Raw genomic sequence first — 2500 nt, forward strand, 5'->3', positions numbered from 1 at the left:
TCACTGCTGCAGCTGAACCCTTACTGAACGAGTTAAAGCATGCTCCGGACGTCTCTGGTGTCCTACCTGTCCAGGGTCAGGTGGAGATTGAAGACCAGGTGGAGGGACTGCAGTATGTGGCGGAGAAGTTTAACTTTGTGGACCTGAGTCGTGTTGCCATCCATGGCTGGTCGTACGGAGGCTTCCTCTCTCTCATGGGCCTCATCCAGCGGCCTAACATCTTCAAGGTCAGGAACCGTCTGTCCTTATGAAAACCTCACAGTGGGTCTGGAACCATGGGTTAGGGTTGTTACCCGGTTCAACCACATGGTGTCAGTGTTGGCCAGCAGCTGCACCTCTAAACCAAACCTACTGCTGAGGTTGTTTTAGAGTCTTGTGTCCCCCCCAGCTCGCCATAGCCGGAGCCCCGGTGACCGTGTGGATGGCCTACGACACGGGCTACACGGAGCGCTACATGGATGTGCCTGAGAAGAACCAGCAGGGCTACGAGGAAGGATCTGTGGCTCTGCATGTGGACAAGCTTCCCAGCGAGTATGTATATCCTGCACCTGTCGGGTGACCTCCGCTGTAAGGGAGGCTGGGGACCTGCAGGGACGTCCCAGAAGACACGCCCCTGCACCAGGTGATGACAGCCTCCTGTTTAACAAATGCAAACCCGTGTGGTTTCAGGCCCAACCGTCTGCTGATTCTTCACGGGTTTCTAGATGAGAATGTGCACTTTTTCCACACCAACTTCCTGGTGTCCCAGATAATCCGTGCTGGGAAGCCTTATCAGCTTCAGGTGAGTGTTTACCGCTGCTGCGAACTCAGCAGCTGAGTTGTTTATTCATCAGTAGCCTCATCCAGCATGTTTTAGTTGTTTCCCAGTTGTCATCTGTGCAGCAGGCCTGTTAATCACCTGCTGATTAGAAGCAGGTGTGTGAAGCAGGGAAACAACATAAACAAGCTGGACATCGGCCCTTAGGGACCACGGTTCCCTGGAGCTTCTTTTGTGGGTGTTGGTGGAAGAGGAGTTCAGTTCCCGCCCTGTAACCAGAGGGTTGCAGGTTTGAGTCCCTCTCACTTCCACCCCAGGGCAGCTGTGGCTACGTTGTAGCGTGTGATGATGGTTTTCTCCTGATTTTCCAGGTCTATCCCAACGAGCGGCACAGTATCCGCTGCCCTGAGTCTGGAGAGCACTACGAGATAATGCTGCTGCACTTTCTACAACAATACCTCTAAACTGAGACTGTAGAGGACGTGAAGTCTAGCTTCCCCCATCCTTCAGTTCCCCGTCTGTGTCCCACAAAGTCCACCAGATATCCACCAGATATCCACCAGATATCCACCAGATATCCACCAGATATCCACGAGCCACGAGCCGCGCTCTCCGTCAGCAGCTCCACTTTCCGCCCTGTTACACACACACACACACACACACACACGAACACCGATGACCCCCCCCCCCACACACACACACACACACGAATGCCGTTTACATCCCCCCCCCCCACACACACACACACACGAACGCCATTGACATCCCCCCCCCCCACACACACACACACACGAACGCCATTGACACCCCCCCCCACACACACACACGAACGCCGTTTACATCCCCCCCACACACACACACACACGAATGCCAATGCCCCCCCCCCCCCCACACACACACACACACACACAAACGCCTTTGACCCCCCCCCCCCCCATGATGGTGGAGTTTCCACACCGTGGAAGTCCACCTGCAGTTAGCAGAAGGAGCGAGGGCGAGGATCCGGGCTGGTTGCGTGTTTTAAGGGTTCGTTGTTTAGGATGAAATATTTTTATGAATTTTTATTGTTTTTTTAAACGGGGCTGGCAAAGTCTCCTCATCGATACGCTCGTGCAGCTCTCCCTCACTCAGCTACGTGTGCTTGCCTTTCAGTCCATAACTTAGATTTGCCAAACGGCGTCTTGATCAGCTGGTGTTTTCTGTTCTTACTGCAGCAACGACAACGGGGGGGCACTGGGGTCTTTAACAGCTTTGTACCACCCAAACACGGTTTATACATGACAATAATAAACGTATCAATCAGCCCATTGTCTCTGATTGTGGGTGTGCGCGCGTGCATGTGTGTGTGCGCGTGTGTGTGCGCGTGCATGTGTGTGTGTGCGTGACCTGCTGCAGACCAGCATCGAGAGAACGTTGCTTCTGACGACCCAACACGACTTTATTCATGCTGCACGGTAAAAAGAGCCACGGCAGCAAAGTGTTTAGCAGGATCGAGCAACAAGAGCATAGAAAACAACACTAGAACAGTAAAAAGGGTCTTTAACACTCATTTCAATTCAATTCAAGTTTATTTATAAAGCACCAAGTCAGACACTTAGAGAGAAAATAACGTTAACAGCTGAAATAGCAGGAAATAGTACAGTTAAAGAGCAGACTGTAGAAGAAAGCAGTAGAGTGTGGAAGGTGGTCGGGTAACCGCAGCCAGGTTCTTCAGAGCTCAGCTGAAGCACATTAACTAAGCAG

At 52.3% G+C, this 2500-nt stretch overlaps 1 protein-coding gene across 1 annotated transcript in view; it reads left to right on the plus strand.

The window, feature by feature from the left end:
• LOC107395657 (dipeptidyl peptidase 9) overlaps positions 1 to 1361 on the plus strand; it is a 52617-nt gene extending 51256 nt beyond the window's left edge. The window contains exons 18-21 of the mRNA XM_070541834.1: positions 75 to 227; positions 389 to 531; positions 670 to 781; positions 1129 to 1361. Of these exons, the coding sequence (XP_070397935.1) occupies positions 75 to 227; positions 389 to 531; positions 670 to 781; positions 1129 to 1221 (501 nt within the window). The 3' untranslated portion in view covers positions 1222 to 1361. The remainder of the gene's footprint in view (positions 1 to 74; positions 228 to 388; positions 532 to 669; positions 782 to 1128) is intronic.
• The last annotated feature ends 1139 nt before the right edge of the window (positions 1362 to 2500 follow it).

Source organism: Nothobranchius furzeri, chromosome 11 (genome assembly GCF_043380555.1).
Source record: "Nothobranchius furzeri strain GRZ-AD chromosome 11, NfurGRZ-RIMD1, whole genome shotgun sequence".
Classification (NCBI taxonomy): Eukaryota; Metazoa; Chordata; class Actinopteri; order Cyprinodontiformes; family Nothobranchiidae; genus Nothobranchius; species Nothobranchius furzeri.